General features: G+C 37.8%; 1 protein-coding gene across 1 annotated transcript in view; it reads left to right on the top strand.

Annotated features, from left to right (window-relative positions):
• The window catches only part of NARS2 (asparaginyl-tRNA synthetase 2, mitochondrial), a 131,775-nt gene that overhangs the window by 96,179 nt on the left and 16,332 nt on the right, over positions 1–19,264 (top strand). Inside the window, exons 7-11 of the mRNA XM_021704658.1 lie at positions 7,896–8,028; positions 12,264–12,362; positions 12,472–12,509; positions 16,968–17,034; positions 18,562–18,699. Coding sequence (XP_021560333.1) covers positions 7,896–8,028; positions 12,264–12,362; positions 12,472–12,509; positions 16,968–17,034; positions 18,562–18,699 — 475 coding nt within the window. The remainder of the gene's footprint in view (positions 1–7,895; positions 8,029–12,263; positions 12,363–12,471; positions 12,510–16,967; positions 17,035–18,561; positions 18,700–19,264) is intronic.

Genomic DNA, 19,264 nt, shown 5'->3' with positions numbered 1-19,264 from the left:
AAGATCAGAGCAGAAATCAATGAAATAGAAACTAAAAGAACAGTAGAACAGATCAACGAAACTAGGAGCTGGTTCTTTGAAAGAATTAACAAGATTGATAAACCCCTGGCCAGACTTATCAAAAAGAGAAGAGAAATGACCCACATCAACAAAATCATGAATGAAAGAGGAGAGATCACAACCAACACCAAAGAAATACAAACAATTATAAGAACATATTATGAGCAACTCTATGCCAGCAAATTAAATAACCTGGAAGAAATGGATGCATTTCTAGAGATGTACCAACTACCAAAACTGAACCAGGATGAAATAGAAAACCTGAACAGACCTATCACCACTAAGGAAATTGAAGCAGTCATCAAAAATCTCCCAAAAAACAAAAGCCCAGGGCCAGATGGCTTCCCAGGGGAATTCTACCAAACATTTCAAGAAGAATTCATACCTATTCTTCTGAAACTGTTCCAAAAAATAGAAATGGAAGGAAAACTTCCCAACTCATTTTATGAGGCCAGCATTACCTTGATCCCAAAACCAGACAAAGACCCCATCAAAAAGGAGAATTACAGACCAATATCCCTGATGAACATGGATGCAAAAATTCTCACCAAAATACTAGCCAATAGGATCCAACAGTACATTAAAAGGATTATTCACCATGACCAAGTGGGATTTATCCCTGGGCTGCAAGGTTGGTTCAACATCCGCAAATCAATCAATGTGATACAATACATTAACAAAAGAAAGAACAAGAATCATATGATCCTCTCAATAGATGCAGAAAAAGCATTTGACAAAGTACAGCATCCTTTCTTGATCAAAACTCTTCAGAGTATAGGCATAGAGGGTACATACCTCAATATCATAAAAGCCATCTATGAAAAACCTACAGCGAATATCATTCTCAATGGGGAAAAACTGAGAGCTTTCCCCCTAAGGTCAGGAACGCGGCAGGGATGTCCACTATCACCACTGCTATTCAACATAGTATTGGAAGTCCTAGCCACAGCAATCAGACAACAAAAAGAAATCAAAGGCATCCAAATTGGCAAGGAAGAAGTCAAACTCTCACTCTTTGCAGATGATATGATACTTTATGTGGAAAACCCAAAAGACTCCACCCCAAAACTGCTAGGACTCATACAGGAATTCAGTCAAGTGGCAGGATATAAAATCAATGCACAGAAGTCAGTGGCATTCCTATACACCAACAACAAGACAGAAGAAAGAGAAATTAAGGAGTCGATCCCATTTACAATTGCACCCAAAACCATAAGATACCTAGGAATAAATCTAACCAAAGAGACAAAGGATCTGTACTCAGAAAACTATAAAATACTCATGAAAGAAATTGAGGAAGACACAAAGAAATGGAAAAACATTCCATGCTCATGGATTGGAAGAACAAATATTGTGAAGATGTCAATGCTACCTAGAGCAATCTATACATTCAATGCAATCCCCATCAAAATACCATCCACTTTTTTCAAAGAAATGGAACAAATAATCCTAAAATTTGTATGGAACCAGAAAAGACCCCGCATAGCCAGAGGAATGTTGAAAAAGAAAAACAAAGCAGGCGGCATCACAATTCCGGACTTCCAGCTCTATTACAAAGCTGTCATCATCAAGACAGCATGGTACTGGCACAAAAACAGACACATAGATCAATGGAACAGAATAGAGAGCCCAGAAATGGACCCTCAACTCTATGGTCAACTCATCTTTGACAAAGCAGGAAAGAATGTCCAATGGAACAAAGACAGTCTCTTCAATAAATGGTGTTGGGAAAATTGGATAGCCACATGCAGAAGAATGAAACTGGACCATTTCCTTACACCACACACAAAAATAGACTCCAAATGGTTGAAAGACCTCAATGTGAGACAGGAGTCCATCAAAATCCTAAAGGAGAACACAGGCAGCAACCTCTTTGACCTCAGCCGAAGCAACTTCTTCCTAGAAACATCGCCAAAGGCAAGGGAGGCAAGGGCAAAAATGAACTATTGGGACTTCATCAAGATAAAAAGCTTTTGCAAAGCAAAGGAAACAGTCAACAAAACCAAAAGACAACCAACAGAATGGGAGAAGATATTTGCAAATGACATATCAGATAAAGGGCTAGTATCCAAAATCTATAAAGAACTCATCAAACTCAACACCCAAAGAACAAAGAATCCAATCAAGAAATGGGCAGAAGACATGAAAAGACATTTTTCCAAAGAAGACATCCAAATGACCAACAGACACATGAAAAAGTGCTCAATATCGCTCGGCATCAGGGAAATCCAAATCAAAACCTCAATGAGATACCACCTCACACTTGTCAGAATGGCTCAAATTAACAAGTCAGGAAATGACAGATGTTGGCGGGGATGCGGAGAAAGGGGAACCCTCCTACACTGTTGGTGGGAATGCAAGCTGGTGCAGCCACTCTGGAAAACTGTATGGAGGTTCCTCAAAAAGTTGAAAATAGAGCTACCATATGATCCAGCAATTGCACTACTGGGTATTTACCCCAAAGATACAAAAGTAGGGATCCGAAGGGGTACGTGCACCCCGATGTTTATAGCAGCAATGTCCACAATAGCCAAACTGTGGAAAGAGCCAAGATGTCCATCAACAGATGAATGGATAAAGAAGATCTGGTATATATATACAATGGAATATTATGCAGCCATCAAAAGGAACGAGATCTTGCCATTTGCAACGACGTGGATGGAACTGGAGGGTATTATGTTGAGTGAAATAAGTCAAACAGAGAAAGACATGTATCATATGATCTCACTGATATGAGGAATTCTTAATCTCAGGAAACAAACTGAGGGTTGTTGGAGTGGGGGGTGGGGTGGGAAGGATGGGGTGACTGGGTGATAGACACTGGGGAGGGTATGTGCTCTGGTAAGCGCTGTGAATTTTGCAAGACTGTTGAATCTCAGATCTGTACCTCTGAAACAAATAATGCAATATATGTTAAGAAAAAAAAAAAAAAGAAGAAGAAGGTAGCGGGAGGGGAAGAATGAAGCGGGGAAAATCGGAGGGGTAGACGAACCATGAGAGACGATGGACTCTGAAAAACAAACAGGGTTCTAGAGGGGAGGGGGGTGGGAGGATGGGTTAGCCTGGTGGTGGGTACTGAGGAGGGCACGTTCTGCATGGAGCACTGGGTGTTATGCACAAACAATGAATCATGGAACACTTCATCTAAAACTAATGATGTAATGTATGGGGATTAACATAAGAATAAAAAAAAAAAAAGAAAGAAAAAAAAAATAATGAATGACAAATATGTAACAGTATTGATAATCCAGTGGATTGAAAGCATTGGTAAAACATATGATTACTTTCTGAAAGATGGGAATACCATTAGACAAAGAAAGACTGTTTCAAAAACTAGTTTAAAGCTGTGAGTTCACTTTAGTTCAATGAATGTTTACTAAACTGACCACAGAGAAGTAATAGGAAGTTGGGAGTGCAGGCCTTAGGGAAAGTTGCTGATTGACCTTATGCTGAATAAGTTCTTCCCCAGCTGAAGAACAGTAATTCCTCTACTCTTTCGAAATATAAAGATTAGCTCTTGAATTTCAGGGCCAGAAAGAATAAATGGCCAAGCAATCAGTGACTATTTTATAATAATCCACTTGCCAATTTAGGGTTTCATAGAACTCCACAGAAGAAAGAAAATGACCTTTGTAGAACTTTGGGGGAGTAACTTTATTTTTTATTTTTAAAGAGCCATTTTTGTAGTTAACTTGGTTGATGTGTATTAAATGTACTTTTGTTATCTTAAACATCTACTCCAAGCTCATGGACTTTCCTTATATAGCTCGCCTCTCCATAATCTGGCACGAGAATGCTTTTTAGTACTGAGTGTTTTCTTTTTCTGCTGGTCGCTTCTCACAGCAGTACTGGCCTTTCACCTGGTTTTGTATCTTATTTTAGAAGTGGCCTTGTTCTCAGATCTTATTTTAAATGTTGGTTAGTCCAAGCCTTGCTGCAAATGGTTTTCATGTCTGTGGAAGACAGAAAAGAAGAAGTCAGCATAAATTAAAATGAGAACGATTTCACATGGACCTAGAAACAAAATTGTTGTAAAAGACAGTAGAGATTAATGCCAAGCTGCCCCAGTCTCCCACTCAGTAAGAATTTGAAGACCAAAAAGGCTAAATGACTTGCTCAAGGTTATAAAATATTGATGAAGATTTATCATTCTCCTTATTTACATGAAGGCAATATACCCTAGTGAGCTGTAATTTTAACACATAAAACAAGCTATTCGTAAGGAAGGTAAATATACCAAACTGTTTACCCTAGCTATCTTTGAGAAGCATTGGTGGTGCATTACAAAGTTTTCTTCCTAATTTTCCAGGTTTGTCAGTGTTCAGTTACGAACATCAGTATTTTCATATCATGATGAAGGCTGTCACATCTGGATTCAAATCTGGCCTCTACCACTTCCTGGGCTGCGTCTCTGTGACTTTGGGGAAAGCTTCTCAACCTCTCTGACCTTCCATGTCTTAGCCTGAAAAATAGAAGAAACAATACATACTTTATTGAGTTAACTATAAAGGAGTTAACTTTGAGATTCTTCCAGCTAGTGCCTGGCCCACAAGGAGCACTTCTGATGGAGCGACCATCACTGTTACTACAGCTGCTGTCCCTGCTTTTATCATAGAACACTGGGCACTGGCGTAGGACGTCCATTCTCAAATGATTTAAGTATTCATCTGCTTAAAGACCAGATGCTGAATTAGGCAGTTTTCTTTAACATACCTTCCAGTTCATTTTATCTTTCTGTTAATTGAGAGAAAGCACCATGGCCATCAGTTTTTACTTACCCTATTAGAATAATACTTAACTCTTGGATATCTCAATCAGAGCCTAATCCTTATTATAATTAAAATAAAAATCTCTGACCCTCTTTATTATTTTATACTAGAGAGCTTATCCTGCATTGCTAGGAAAAATTATTAACCATTGTTAAATTAAAAATCCCTATTGCTACTCATCTTTGAGCACTCTACATAGAATTGCCATGTGAGAAGCAAATGCCCTTGTGACTTGAATGTGTAATTCTTTTTAGAAACCACTGTTTTCTCTGTAACTGGTATCTTAATACGAATAATATGTCTCTTTTGAACAGCAATCTAAGATCACTGCCCATTTCTTGAAAGTCTCCCTCAGAGCCCCCAAAGTAAATTTCACCTATGCCCCCTAGTTTCTGTTTTTGCCCAGGAAAATCTCAATAAAAATATCCTTTGTTGTTAGTGAACATCTGTATACATAATCTTTTGTGATGCAGTCCCAGAAAAAAATTTCATTTCATTTATGTAGATACACTGTTGCCAACCTATCTAGAGATTGCATAGTCCCAGATTGGAAATTTATAATTTTTTAATTTATTGTTTGGGACAGACCTAGATTGTTTGACCTATTTTAGGTACTAAGTAACAGCCACAGTAAAATATCTGAGTATTTTTTTGTATATTATTTGTAATGTTACTGTTTGTGAGGATGCTGTACTTCTCCAGTTTACAACTGAGGAAGCCTGTCATCATCATTAGTACTCATTCATTCAGCATGAACACCTGTTTTATCTTAGGCACTGGAGATGTAAATATGAATAAAACATGATTCCTGCTCTGGAAAATTTCATAGTTTATTGGGGGAGAAGGATACATATATAATTGCATTTCAAAGTGATATGTACTATATAATGAATATATGAACAAAATGTCATAGTCATGTAAAGGAGGGAACAGTAAATTTGGGGGTGTATGGTAAGGTTACAAAGAGAAAGTGGCATTTGAGCCAAGTCTTGAAGGATAGATGGGGATTTGCCGTTTGGAGAAAGAAGAGCCAGGAATGGTCATTAGAGTCAGGGAACAGCCTAGCAAAGGCCTAAAGGCTTGCCCTGGCAAGCTATGTGAGGGGAGTGTCTTCAGCATAGCTAGAGAAAAGGCTTTATGAAGGAAAGTGAGTTAAAGTTAGGAGTTTGAATTTTATCATTTGAGCAGTAGGAAAGCATTGAAAATTTTTGAATTATGGCTGATGTAATCAGCCTTGAGTTTGAAAGCTCATAATAGTTTAGGGTGGAGAAAGAAAGACAAGTGGCAGACACCAGGTAAAAAGTTGTAATTCTCCAACCAAGACACAAAAGTTTACACTAAGACCGTTTGTGTGTAGATTTTAAAAAAAAGGAAAAAAGGAGGGGGTGTGTCTCTAGATTTGAGAGCATTTTCGTAGGTGTAAACAATATGATTTTGTGATGGATATGATACGGGAAGTGTGGGCAGGGGGAGTTCCAGTTTGGGTGATGGGCTAGAGTAACTGAAATCAATAGAACTGGGGAAAGTGAAAAAGGAAGGGAAGGATTGTTCCTTGTTCTGTTTTTCGTCTGTTTTGGGAGCAGGCAAGGGTTTTCATTTTGCATAAGATAGGGTCAGTGTTTTCAGGAACATTCTAGCAGACACGTCTGGATCTGAATCTCAGCAGAGAGGTTACCATAGTAATACTTTTGAGTTCTTACTGTTTATTTTTCCATTAAAAACTAAGGTTCTCAGAGGTTAACTGATTATGGTCTCACGAAGGTGGCTGTAGAACCAAAACATAAATTCCTAAGCTTCTTACCAACTAGGCCTTAACTAAAATAGCCCTTTGGGGGGGAAAAGAAATCTCTTGATTTCCATTATAATTGTTTTACTGTTTCATTTCCCAGAGCATCTTTACTTAAAAATACAACAAAACAAAGCCCAACTGGTATATATATCCACAATCTCATTTTCTGATCTTAATGTTTTTTGACTAATGCCAGTCAAATGAAGAGTGCTCGGGATAATAGCTGAGGAGCCCCAAACCTCTTGTTTGGTTCTAACAAAACCTTAAAATTCAAAGATTAGATAGTCCTCAAGAAATACTCATTATTTCACATATGTTTGATCTAATCCCAGTTGTTGCTCTGATTCCAAATGAGGGAAATGAGAAGTTTTGAAGAATGAAGGTATAGTGTCCACTTTTCTGCAGGAATTGAAAAGTAAAAATTTCCCCCACTATTGGGATTATTGAGCTATGAGCTATTCTCTTGAACACCAGAGAATAAAGTAGACAGTTCTTCAAAATCCATCCTTACCCCCAAGTTTCAGGGGTCACAGCGTTCATTGAAACACTTGGGTGTTTGTGAAGGACTTGAGTACACTTCAAAACAAGGCATTGTACACATCTGACACCCTTTTTTCACATATTTTAAAAAATAATTAGCATCCTTTATCCATGTGAAATTCTAGTTTTAACTGTTACTGTATAGATTCTCTGTGAAGCTGATTGGGCTGTGGTGTTTTTCCAATACTTTGTTCTTTTTTTTTTTTTTTTTTTTTTTTGGACAAAGGAAAAGGGGGGGGGGGGAGAAGATGGGGGGGGGGGGGGTTAGGGGGAGAAGCAGGCTCCCCGCCGAGCAGGGAGCCCGATGCGGGACTCGATCCAGGGACTCGATCCAGGGACTCCAGGATCATGACCTGAGCCGAAGGCAGTCGCTTAACCAACTGAGCCACCCAGGCGCCCTCCAATACTTTGTTCTTGATGCTGTGAAATGTAGTTGCCTGTGTTTAAGACAGAGGCAATAGAGTGCACCCAGAAGTGGCTATAATTCTATATTTAGTAAGCCATAGGGTTTGCAAAGCATTTGCAGATTCCTTCGGGATAAAATGGTTTCTATAAATATAACATTTTTAATGGAACTATTATTATCATCCATTAGAGAAATGTAGCAGTTAAATGTGCGGGTTTGTGGACAAGACAGAGGCACCAAACTTTTTTTTCTTAAGAGTACACTGAGTATTTTAAATAGTTAAAAGTAATCATGTGAATCCCATTTTTATACTTTTAATCTTGAATTGCAGAGCTTTTACTCAAGTGTTTACCTTTGGTCCAACATTCCGAGCAGAGAATTCTCAGAGCCGGAGACACCTGGCAGAGTTTTATATGGTAGAAGCAGAGATTTCTTTTGTTGAGAGTCTTCAAGATCTCATGCAGGTAGGTACACAAGTTTTAAAACAGTTTCTAAATAACAGATATCTGTGACATTTAATGCTTCTGTATACATTTTCACCTTGGACATCTGTGCATTATAGGTGTTAATGGAGTGAAGAAGATGGGGAACTACTTAATTTGATAAACATCTACTGAATCCCTTTAAAGTACAAGAGTCAGATTTAAGTTCATATCCCAGCTCTGCCATTAATTTTGTTTTGATGTTACCAAACCTTGGTGATCTTTAGCTTCCTCAACTATAAAATGAGAATAATAATAACTATTTCATAGGGAGTAAATGCAATAATGGATGTATAATGTAAAGCATCTAGTATTGGGCTTAGCATATAGCAAGCTCAATAAATAATAGCTCTTGTTATTTGTTAGGCAAATAAATAAAACATCTTTATATTTAGAGAAACATCTACATAGCTGTATTGGGAAGCATCTATGGGAACCATCAGAGCTCTGTTTTGGGGACAAGAGATAAGTCCAGAAAAATAGTCAAGAGTTAGATCTTGAAAGAAAGACTTTGTAAATGCTATGCTAAGTAGTTCAGAAGGTAAAAGAGTTCTCAGTTGGGAAAGGCCATGGTCAATTATAGTTTAGAAACCTCTCTCTAGTGATAATATTAAGAATGATTCAGAGGGAGATAAAAATGAGGGTGGGAGTCCTTTTAGGAGGCTGTGGCCATAATCCAGTTAGAGTACATAAGCTCTGAAGTTGGATGGACCAGGAATTGATTTTTAGCTCCACCACTTGCTTTGTGATCTTAGACAAAGGACTTAATTTTCTGAGCCTCAGTTTCCTCACCTGTAAAATGAGAATAATAGTTCCTACTTTATAGGGTAGTTCAGAGGATTACACAGATTATATATATAAGGCACATAGAATAGTTCATGGCACTTTGTACCCAGAAATTATTGACTGTTATTATGAATTCTCTACCTAGTACCATTAATATCTTAGTTTGGATTTGTAATCACAGGATGTTTAACAATTTTCGTCACCTCTCAACTTATATTCATTTTGTATCTTTCTACTCTTATCCAGTAAATGACCCAATTCCACTTAAAACATAAATACCACATATATTGTCAAATAGAATGGACTTACTTTTTTTATTATCCTGTCTTGTTTGGATTTCCTAGTAAACAAACTAAAGCAGAGATTTGGGGGGTGGGCAGTTATTGGGGAATGCTCTAGAGAACAACTATCTGTAAGGAAAGGAAGAAAGCAGCATTGGGCAGAGGGAAAAGTTGAACTACAGTGCATGTACAGAGGCCTTAGCTAAATCTTTGAGGAACTTTGGAGCAGGAATGGTCCTTCATAGTTGTCCCATAGAAAGGCAAGGGGGTGGTGTACCTTTGTTCTTCCCCCATCAAGCAGTTACCTGACATGGGCTAGCCTTGGGAAGAGGCATACTCTTGGGTAAGGTAGCACTCCTGGCCTGGCCAGTTCCTGAAGAGGAACTCAACTAGGAGCCATCAGTAATTAATATTCCCAGTGGATAAAGCTCTTGGTCCTAAAGGGGTGTTTTGACCACACCCAGTATCCATTTATATACCACTTTAACATCTCCCACTGATTGTTGTGGACCATTGTTCCCCGGGGGACATTTTTGGTTGTCTCTAGGAAGTGGATGGAGGAGAGGGGAGAGTAGTTGCTACTGGCATCCAGTGGGTAAAGGCTAGGGATGCTGTTCAACATGCTAACATGCCCAGGTCCCTCCCCCTCAACAAAGAGTTATCTGGCCAAAAATGACAATAGTAACACTGTCAAGTATTTCTTTTCTAAAATGTAGGGATTCAGGGAGCGCCTGGGTGGCTCAGTCTTTAAGCATCTGCCTTTGGCTCAGGTCATGATCCCAGGGTCCTGGGATTGAGCCCCACATCGGGCTCCCTGCTCAGCGGGAGGCCTGCTTCTCCCTCTCCAACTCCCCCTGCTTGTGTTCCCTCTCTCGCTGTCTCTCTCTCTATCAAATAAATAAATAAATCTTTAAAAAATAAATAAAATGTAGGGATTCAGGATCTGAGCCTCACAAGGAGTCAGTAAGATTCCTTAAGCAGCTTTTGCTTCCAGCCCACCACCCAATTCAGTATTACTCTCTCACTTAGGCAATGAGAGTATTGTAAGCCACAGAACCACACCCTTTATCTCCCTGTTTCTGCCTTGACCCTATCTCTCCTGCCCCTCCCCCTGTAAATAGCAGAGAAAAGTTCCAAAGACATAAATTATGTTAGAAATTATTAAACATTATAATTATATATTCTGTACCTAATAATTTTTATTTAGTATTCCACTGAGTATTACTCAGCATACACTGTTCAATGATGTTTAATTAATTGAAATACAAACTTTTTCTTAAAGACAGAAAAAAAGTGTGCTCCCCCCACAAGTAATTTTCTACTTCTCTTAATTTTCTCCCTTTTATAAATTACATTCTGTGGAAATTATTAGCTTGATGAAAATATTAAATCAGAATACTGTAACAAAGGATTTTCCCCTCATAAGGTATAAACAAATATTACTATTTTAGTGCCATTGAGTAATGTATTTTTAAAAACATCTGAAGGTTATCCTAACCCTTCAGTTAAGTTTCTGTTTTCTTCAAATATATTTATAGAGCATAGTCTGAAAGTCAAGGTTAGAGAAGCCAATGATTTTCTTCTTCAAATGGAAATTTACTGCTCATATGAAAGACACCAGCTTAACATCCCCAGTGGTCAACGTCTTCATCTTACAGATAGGTGTGTTGTGCACCTCAACAGTTCATACTTAGTATCCAGTCTGTTTTTGTTTGCTCCTCATATGTGTCAGCTTTTTTTAGTGATTGAGGTATATGACCCTTCATAAATCATTCAGTTACTTAGTGATTTCTTTATCTCACTACTCTCAGTTCAAAGGTAATATAGCCTCTAGGTAAAAGATCTTTAGCCTCCTTTTGCTCTTCTTTCATCAGGCTATTCCTTACTCTTATACAAAATATATATGTAAATATAAAAATACAAAATATATAAAAAATGGGGCACCTGGGTGGCTCAGTCATTGAGCGTCTGCCTTCAGCTCAGGTCATGATCCCAGGGTCCTGGGATCGAGCCCCGCATCGGGCTCCCCGCTCGGCAGGAAGCCTGCTTCTCCCTCTCCCACACCCCAGCTCGTGTTCCTGCTCTCGCTAACTCTCTCTCTCTGTCAAGTAAATAAATAAAATCTTTAAAAATATATATATATATATATACATAAAATATATATACATACACACACACACACATACATATGCATATATATAAATGTATCTGGTTGTTTCTTGGTAATTAAGTACGTTCCTGTATCTGATCATACTGAGCTAGTGCAGGAGATGCTTGTGCCCCGCCCTGTGTCTCCAGCCTTGAGAGGGTGTACCAGGGATGCAGGAGAAGGAGGGAAGATCCCTGCCTCTGAGGTAGCCTGTACTTACTGAGTGTCTCTGAGTCCAACATTGGGAAGGCCTAATAGGATCTCACTGACTTCAAGCATTTTAGTTTTGATTAGAAATATCTTCCATTCCAGTCAGTTTTTTTCTTCTAACAAGTTTTTTTCTGTGGGATGTGTAATGATACCCCTGGTAGAATGCATTCTTACGTACTGATTTGTGTTGTATCAGGATTTGTGTTATTTTCACTGTATACTTTAGCAAAGCAAAAATCTACATATTTAGATGTAGATCTATCTCATTGCTCCTCTAATTTTAAAGTCAGCTTTCGTTTACCAGTGACTGAATGAAGCACTTTTCAAAGTGTCTCATTCTTCACAACAACTAATGTTAGTTGTGTCCTTCTCTGAGCCAGGTACTAAAGCTAAGTCTTATACATGGATTATCTCATTTAATTATCACAATAATCCTGGAAGCTAGGTACTGTTATTGTCCTGATTCTACAAGTGAGTATATTGTACTTTAGAGAGGCATCAGTCAGTTTTGGCTGTTCATTTGACATCCCACTTCAATACTAGTATTGAAACTGTTAACGAAAGATTCATACATTTCTCTTTCCTTTTTTTACCCACTCTGGGAAGAAATTGCACTGCCTCCCATAATCAATCTGGAAAACTGAACTAACTTGCTGCAGTATGTTCGGGGATTAAGAGGCCTAACGGATTTATAGCTGCTAAAACCTGGAGAGCAGTCCTTACAGGACCCTAAATAGGTTTTTCATATAAAGGAGCTTACTTGTCAGACAATTCTCTGTCATTTCTCTTAGGTTATGGAGGGACTCTTCAAGACTGCAACAATGACGGTTCTCTCAAACTGTCCTGAAGATGTTGAACTCTGTCACAAGTTCATAGCTCCTGGCCAAAAGGTAATTAGTTTTGTGGATGAAGTATAATACATCTACTCTTTAAATATGTTAATTACATATAATAAATATAATTACATTTAATAAATTTTTTTTCTCTTTTCTTACCAAGGACAGATTAGAACATATGCTAAAAAACAACTTTTTAATGTAAGTAGATACTATACTTTCTCTGAACTTTATTCATATTTTATCATAGTATTTATCACAGTCTTAAATTTTTTTTGTTTATATATCTGTTTATCACAAAGAAGGCCCATGTTTTAAATATTTTTGTAGCTCTTATATCTGGTTCATAGTTGATAATCAGTGTAAATCAGAATAAATACATGAATAAATCATAGCAAGATAAATGAACACAGTAATTATTAACTGAATTAATGCAATTCAGACTAATATTAACTTTAGTAATAAAAATTTGGCTCAATTAAAAAACTTTTATTTTGGAGCACCTGGGTGGTTCAGTCAGTTAAGCGTCTGACTCTTGGTTTTGGCTTAGGTCATGATCTCAGGGTTGTGAGATCAAGCCCTGCCTCGGGCTCTAAGCTCAGTGCAGAGTCTGCTTGTCCCTCTCCTTCCCTCTCTGCCCCTCCCCCACTCACACTGGCTTGCTCACTCGCTCTCTCTCTCAGATAAATAAATAAAATCTTTTTAAAAAACTTAAGTCCTGTATATTAACATATATTAGTTTCAGGTGTGCAGTGTAGTGATTCAACAATGCTATTATGTTATTCAATGCTTATTGAGATAAGTGTACTCTTAATCCCCTTCACCTATTTCACCCATTTCGCCACCCACCTCCCCTCTGGTAACCATCTGTCTGTTCTCTGTAGTTAAGAGTCTGGTTTGGTTTTGTTTGCTTGTCTATTTTTTTCTTTGTTTTATTTTTTAAATTCTACATATAAGTGAAATCGTGCGGTATTTGTCTTTCTCTGACTTATTTCACTAGATTCATCCATGTTGTTGCAAATGGCAAGATTTCATTCTTTTTTATGGCTGAGTAATATTCCACTGTGTATCTGTACCACATCTTCACCTATTCATCTATCAGTGGACACTTGGACTGCTTCCATAGTTTGGCTATTGTAAATAATGCTACAATAAACATAGGGGTGCATGTATTTTTTCAAATGAGTGTTTTTGTGTTTTGGGGTAAATACCCAGTAGTGGAATTACTGGATCATATGGTAGTTCTATTTTTAATTTTTTGAGGAACCTCCATCCTGTTTTCCACAGTGGCTGCACCAGTTTGCATTCCCACCAACAGTGCACAAGTGTTCCTTTTTCTCCACATCCTTGCCAACACTTGTTGTTTCTTATGTACTTGATTTTAGCCATTCTAACAGGTGTGAGATGATATCTCATTGTGGTTTTGATTTGCATTTCCCTGATTAGTGATGTTGAGCATCTTTTCATGTGTCTGTTGGGCATCTGGATACCTTTGGAAAAATGTCTGTTCATGTCTTCTGCCTATTTTTAATTGGATTATTTGTTTTTTGGGTGTTGAGTTGTATCAGTTCTTTATATATTATAGATACTAACCCTTCATCAGATATGTCATTTGCAAATATCTTCTCCCATTCAGTAGCTTATCTTTTAGTTTTGTTGATTGTTTCCTTGGCTTTCTATGCAGAAGCTTTTTATTTTGGTGTTGTCCTAATAGTCTTATTTTTGTTTTTGTTTCCCTTGTCTCAGGAGACATACCTAAAAATGTGTTGCTGTGGCTGATGTGAAAGAAATTACTGCCTGTGTTCTCTTCTAGGATTTTCATGGTTTTAGGTCTCACATTTCGGTTCTTAATCCATTCTGAATTTATTTTTATGTGTGGTGTAACAATGTGATCCAGTTCCATTCTTCTGCATGTAGCTGTCTAGTGTTCCCAACACCATTTGTTGAAGATACTGTCTTTTTCCCAATGGATATTCTTTCCTGCTTTGTCGAAGATTAACTGACCATACTATTGAGTGTTTATTTCTGGGCTCTCTGTTCTGTTCCATTGATCTATGTGTCTATTTTTATGCCAGTAGTATACATTTTGATTACTACAGCTTTGTAGTATATCTTGAAATCTAGGATTATGATACCTCCAGTTTTGTTCCTCTTTTTCAATATTGCTTTGGCTCTTTGGGATCTTTTGTGGGATTGTTTGTTCTAGTTCTGTGAAAAATGCTATTGGTACTTTAATAGGGATTACGTTAAATCTGTAGATTGCTTTGGGTAGTATGAACATTTTAACAGTATTTGTTTTTCCAATCCATGAGCATGGAATATGTTTTCATTTGTTTGTGTTATCTAAAAAACAAACTTCTAAAATACATGCATGTAATGTCTGCCTGTCAGTTTTTCTCTGTTTCAGTTTTCTTTTTATTTACTTTCAATTGCTCAAATCTGATAATATATTCTACACTGTTTTTTAGCCACTTTTTTAAACCTAAAGATCTGCGTTTTAAGTATAACACATATGTTGTTCCTTCATTTCCACTACAATCCTATACAAATAGTACTGGATATTGGACTGGTTATTTATTCCACTAAGCATACTAATCAGATAGTCTGTTCCATTCTACAGTTTACTATAAAACAAATACATACTTAATATGGAAAAAGAACAATAAGCAATCTCTTCATAAATAGTGCAAACATTTTATATAAGACTTAGTATTCATTGTATTTACAGTGTGTATAGGAGGTAAGTTTGATACTCGGAAGAAGAGAAAATTGTTTCTGAACATGATTTGATATCATTCTTCACTTATTGTCATTAGGTTTAGAAAGTTTTTGTTCTAAGAGAATAAAGAATTCAACCGTCCTGGAGGAGGGTAATAAGAAAAACTTGGCAGACTTGACTGAACTGAGAATTTCAGGTATCAGTGTAGGCCTTCAGGCTACAAGTTAAAAGTGATGAGTCCTGGAGCCTGAATGAATAGCAAGGCAACAGAGAATGAGATCAGAAAAAGAGGAAATAGGAGCCCCATGATAGAGAATCGAAAGGCAGTGAAGTACAAATGAAGGCTTTTGAGGGTTTTTTTTCTTCACTATAGTGTATATTAAGTATGTTAACTAACTGGAATTTAAATAAAAACTTGAAAAAGAAAAGAAAGTGTATATTGACTATTCACGATGTGCCGAGCTTGTTCTAGAATCTGAACAGTCTTAAAGCAGTGAACATAGAAGACAAAATTCCCTGCCTTCATTGAGCTTACATTTCGGGGGGGCGGTAATAAGAAACAAGAAACAAGAATAATAAGTAAAACCTATAGTCTGTGAGAATGAGTTATACTAAGGGGGAAGAAACCCAGAGAAGAGAAAGAAGATAAGACAAAAGAGTGAGGAGGTAGAAGTTTTAGATAGTGTGACAGAGAAGATATCACTGAGATGACTTTTCATTAAAGACTTGAAGAAAGTGAGAGAACTAGCTGTATGGATATGTGGGAAAAGAATATTCTAGGCAGAGGGAATAGCAACTATAAAGGCCTCGAGGTTGGAGCATGCCTGGTGTGTTCAAGTAATAGGAGTGGATAAGGGAAAAGGATAATAGAAGATAAAGAAAGGAGGTGAGAGGTGGAAAAATCATGTAGGGCCTTGTAGGTCACTGTGAAGAGTTTGGGTTTTTGCTTGAGTGATGTGGGGAAACCATTGAAGGGTTCTGTACAGAGGACTGATAAGATCTGAATTGGATTTAACAGGATCACTCTGGCAGGCTTTAGAGTAAGAGCAGAAAACCAACCAGGAGATTATTACAGTCATCTGGGTGAGAATAAATGATGGTTTGGACCATGTATTAGATTTATACAGAGAAACAAAACCAACATGATGTATATAAAGAGAAAGATTTATTTTTAAGGGATCATCTCACACAATGTGGAGGCTTGTTGAGTTCAAAATTTGATGGCGTAGTTCAGTAGGCTAGAGACTCAAGGAAGAGTTGGCAGCTGGAGTCTGAAGGCATTTTGCTGGCAGAATTCCCTCTTTCTTGGGAGAGGCCAGTCTTTGTCCTCTTAAGGCCTTCAACTCATTGGATGTGGCCCACTCACATTATGGAGGGTAACGTGCTTTACTCATCATCCACTGATTTAAATGTTAATCTCATCCAGAAACACCTTCACAGAAACATCCTGAATGTTTGACCAAATATCTGGGTACCATAGCCCAGCCAAATTGACACATAAAATTAACCATCATAGGCCAGGATGGTGGCAGTAGAGGTACAGAGAAGTTGTTCTATTCTAGATATATTTTAAAGATAGAACAAACAGGATTTGCTGAGAATGGGAAAGAGGGAGAAGTCAGGTGTAACTTCAAGTCTTTTGTCTTATACAGCTGTAATGGCCATTAACTGAAATTGCGAAAGCCGTTAGAGTAGCAAGAGGTTGGGGGGAGGAAGGGGGTGGTATCACCACATGATACATCATGTATCATGTTAAGATTGAGATGCTTTTCAGACATCCAGTTGTTTATTTATAATCATTCCTGACTACTCAGTCATTAGTATTCATTTGTGATCTCAAAGATTGTATGGGAATAGGCCTTTTGTAGTTTTTCAGATGGACTAATTAGCAATATACCATTGTATTAACCGTTCTCTGCTTTTACCCTGTTCCTTTCCAGCATTTCTTATACTGAAGCAATAGAGATCTTAAAGCAGGCATCTCAGAACTTCACCTTCACCCCAGAGGTAGTATTTATATTTATATTTATATTATTATATTTTAACCCCTCTTGTCCTTATCACATTGCATTAAGAATCCTGGGGCACCTAGCTGGCTCATTCAGTAGACCATGGAACTCTTGATCTCAGGGTTGTGAGTTCAGGCCCCAAGTTGGGTGTAGAGCTTACTTTAAAAAAAAAAGAATCCTTTAAAATGATCTTATTTCTCTGGGCACCTGGCTGACTCAGTTGGTTAAGCCTCTGACTCTTGGTTTTGGCTCAGGTCATGATCTCAGCGTCCTGAGATCAAGCCTGGCATTGGGCTCTGTGCTCAGTGCAGAGTCTGCTTGTCCCTCTCCCTCTGCTCCTCCTCCCATGCTCTCGCTCTCTCTCTAGAATAAATAAAATCTTTAAAAATAAGTAAAATAAGTAAATAAATAATCTTAGTTCTCTTATTAGCACTGTTTAGTATTTGCCCATCTTTAGATTGGCTTTTTTTGATGTTTGCTTAGCCTTGTTAAAATATTTAGAATAAATAATAATTTTGAAGTTGAATCATATCATTTTTAATAGTAGTGGCTAAAGGATTATAAAGAAGTTTCCCAAGTTTAGGAAGATGAAAATCCTTGAAAAGAATGGTAATATGTCGAGAGAGGCCACATGATTTATCAGTGGGCATGTGCATAATATTAGAGGCAAGTCTCCTCATTCCTATGCCAGGGTTTCTTTCCTATAATTAAGATATTGGCAGACCAGTAGGAATAATATAATGGTAGGAATGTACTGTAATAACTTTGTCTTCAAACCATATACCAGTCCTATCCCCAGTTAAGTCAGATCCTCCTATGAGGTATAATAGTTTTGCTTGTTATATTTATAATTAGTTATTTTGTTTATGTTATCTTTTATTTAATATTTGTCTCCTACCCTGGAAGCTTCATGAAGTCAGGAATTCTGTTTTTCTTACCACTGTGTTCAGTACCTAGCATGGTACCGAGATTGAATAGGCACATTAGTATTTGTTGCATAAATAGATGAACAGTGTTATTAAGTATTCATCAGAGCATCTGATATATGAATTGACTCTTTTATTAAAAAAAAATTTCACTGAGAGAAGACATCTAGTCAGAGATAGATTCAATATTAGGAATATTATCTTTCATCATTTAATTTCCTGCAACCTAGGAACAGTAACCATAGAAGAAGCTCTAGGCAATGTTAATAAAAACTATGATTTTGAAGTCAGTTTTCACACACTGTGGGAAGGGTACTTTGTTTTCCTGCAGATGCTATTCATCTGCTAAATGCTGCTCCCCAAGATGGGGGAGAAAGCATAGTGTTAATCTGCTTGTTTCAGCTTTCATTTTCCAGGCCTTTGGATGTTCTTGTAACACACCTCCCTGGCTTAGTTATCTGTGTAGCCTCAGCAGACAGCTCCACACATCACTGGTCCTCAGAGGAAGCCCTTGGAATGGATACAGGTTATTTTTGGGTACTGCACTGTGTATTTCAGGTCTGTCTTCTCCTTTGATAATTTCTTTTTTCTCATTACAGTGGGGTGTTGATCTACATACCGAACATGAAAAGTACCTGGTGAAGCACTGTGGCAACATACCAGTCTTTGTCATTAATTATCCATTAGCACTCAAGCCTTTCTACATGAGAGATAATGAAGATGGCCCTCAGCACACAGTAAGAAAAAGCTCTAAATAAATCGGGGCTGGTCATCTCACAGAGTCTGGGTTTTTCCCTTGATTTAATTTCATTTATCCTTTGGCATATTTTTAAAAAATTATATCCAGCACACTTTACATCTCTTAAAATGATAAAATTTCTCAAAGGCACCTCTGAAAAAGTGTTCCTAAAGAAGATCTCAATGTTCTATAAGCGTACTTGTTATTTCTATCGCATGGTGTCCTCCTTCGTTTAGCAGATGCAAATGTAAATGTGTTTGTTTTCTTCTGTTTTTTTAAATAACTGGGAGGAAGTGTCCCAGAACACTGTTTAGCAGTGCCAGGTCTACTGTCAGCTGAAATACTGGTAAGGAGACGGGCGGGGGGAGGGAGGGTGCGGGGAGGGGCGCTGCTGGGCAAGAAAGGAAAGCAGTGGCATGATCAAGCAGAGGAAGAGCTAGCTCGCAGAGCAGGAAGCTCAGAGTACTTTGGTTTGGTTGTCACATAGAAATGGGGAGGGGAGGGGATGGAGGGATCTGAGAGGTCTAGGCAGATTCTCCTGTCACTTCTCTTCTGACTCTCTT

The sequence above is a fragment of the Neomonachus schauinslandi genome, chromosome 11, assembly GCF_002201575.2.
Source record: "Neomonachus schauinslandi chromosome 11, ASM220157v2, whole genome shotgun sequence".
NCBI lineage: Eukaryota > Metazoa > Chordata > Mammalia > Carnivora > Phocidae > Neomonachus > Neomonachus schauinslandi.
The sequence above is the reverse complement of the archived record's forward strand: the minus strand, read 5'-3'. Positions and strand labels throughout refer to the sequence as shown.